Source organism: Nematolebias whitei, chromosome 5, assembly GCF_014905685.2.
Source record: "Nematolebias whitei isolate Nwh7 chromosome 5, NemWhi1, whole genome shotgun sequence".
NCBI lineage: Eukaryota > Metazoa > Chordata > Actinopteri > Cyprinodontiformes > Rivulidae > Nematolebias > Nematolebias whitei.
This window is the reverse complement of record NC_056502.1, coordinates 5,773,047-5,774,879: the sequence shown is the minus strand read 5'-3', so window position 1 is coordinate 5,774,879 and position 1,833 is coordinate 5,773,047. Positions and strand designations below refer to the sequence as shown.

Sequence of the window (1,833 nt, the reverse complement as noted above, 5' to 3'; positions counted from 1 at the left end):
AATGTTAATGTGGTACTTCTACTTTTACTAGAGTACATTTTTTAGGTTTATTTGTACTTTTACTTAAGTACAGCGTTTGAGTACTTTTTCCACCACTGGTTATTGCTTGTTTTTGACAAACAGGAAAAAGATGATGTGTGAAAAGTGGTTTCCTCTTTGGTTTTCACCACTGGCCACCGGCGTATGACGACAGACGTATCTGATTACAAACCTTTTGGTCCTTGGAGGTTAAAAAGTCATGAAGGTGTGATGTAATTGAGGAGCTCTGCTTACGTCAGAGTGACATTACTTCTGTCCACCCACGTCCACGTCTCCATGTTTTTGATGCTCAACCCGATCCAGTATCCGTGTTGAGAATCACTGTATTTTTTTGTGTGGTTGTTTATGAATTCCTGCAGTTGAGACACATCAAACAAACATTGAAATAAATGAATTTGACCACATGCAAGTTAGAAAAGATGACTAAATGTGGCGTGTGCTTCAAAACATTCACCAAAACTCATAAAATGACTTTTAAACTTTTTTTTTTTTTTTTACAGAATCAACTTAAAACTCTAAAAACACATTTATTGAAGAAATAATTCTACTTTGTTGGCTTCGCTGCACATTTCTGACTCAAGTGAGCCTCTTTCCTGTTGCAGTGAAATAAAAGTTAAATCTTGCCTGTTCCTCCAGGCTTTCAATCACCACCAGGTCTGCATTCTTTTCTTGACAAAAGTCACGGCTATACTCCCAGTTTTTCCAGTTGTAGTAGTAGATATCATTTGTAAAAAGATAACAGTTTGACTGAAACGGCACCCAGTCGTCCAGGCACGGCTTACAGGCTGTATGGAGCAAACATCAACAGTACAACCGTTTCAAAAGTTATAAAAACAGCCTTTAAAAGACCCAAGCTACAGTCAGATAAACCTGCTGACCTCTGTGGGGGCAGTGTTTGTTAACTGGAAAGTTGTCGTATTGGAGGATGGCCTCCATGGTCCAGTTGAGCCGGTCCCTCTCTCTGCTCAGGTCTTCTGATCGTCTCTTCAGCGCCTCCTTCTCTGCCAGCAGCTTCTGGTTCTGCATCGTCAGAGTGAAGTTTTGTCTCCTCTGCTCGTCCCTGACTGCAGTCAGACACAAACTGTTACTGTTTTTATCTCAGACCGCCTCAGAAACAAACAGACACTCACAGTTGATGGTGAGAGTGATGATGACCGACACCAGAACGACACAAAGGATCCCCAAAGAAACCAGAGCCGCACGAAGCGGAGAACAAACGTGAGGTTTCTTTTTGTTTTCTGCAGGAGCAAATGAAACATTCAGTTTATTATAATATTTCAAAATCAGAATGTGTTTGTTTCTTCTTGTAAGAATGACCTGATATGATCGCAGGCGGACCCCACGACTTCTCCTCAACCTTCACTTCATCATAAATCATCTCCATGTTTGTTTGTTCTGCAAAAGCAAAAAAGATGTGAAACAAATTCAAAGGTTCTGTCAGACTTCAGGTGCTGAAGAGACGTGAAATGGCTGGAGATTAGCTTAACCTCCAGCGTTGTTTAGATTTTTACATGATTGCCCACGAGGCTTGGAGGTCCTCCAGTCACAGTTTTCAGTTTTGTCAGTTTCAGTTTATTTATAAAGCACAAATAAAACCACACAAGCAGGACTAAAATGACGCTGATCAAAGAGAATTAAAATGATTGACACTTTGGCATGTGAGGCAGGGAGCAAAGATTTTGCTAACAGAGTTTATATCAGAGATGACTCCAAGCTACCACCACATCAAATATGAGCTCAATACTTGTGGATGGAGGGATGTATGGGTGTATGTAAGTATGTATGGATGGATGG

At 40.7% G+C, this 1,833-nt stretch overlaps 1 protein-coding gene across 1 annotated transcript; it reads right to left on the bottom strand.

The window, feature by feature from the left end:
• Positions 1-269: 269 nt before the first annotated feature.
• LOC119409632 (asialoglycoprotein receptor 1-like) lies at positions 270-1,423 on the bottom strand. Its single transcript, XM_037676532.1, has 5 exons — positions 1,378-1,423; positions 1,170-1,277; positions 918-1,103; positions 664-824; positions 270-392 (listed from the first exon to the last, which is right to left on the bottom strand). The coding sequence occupies exons 1-5, from the start codon at positions 1,421-1,423 to the stop codon at positions 270-272; spliced, it is 624 nt and encodes a 207-aa protein (XP_037532460.1).
• Between the last annotated feature and the right edge of the window lie 410 nt (positions 1,424-1,833).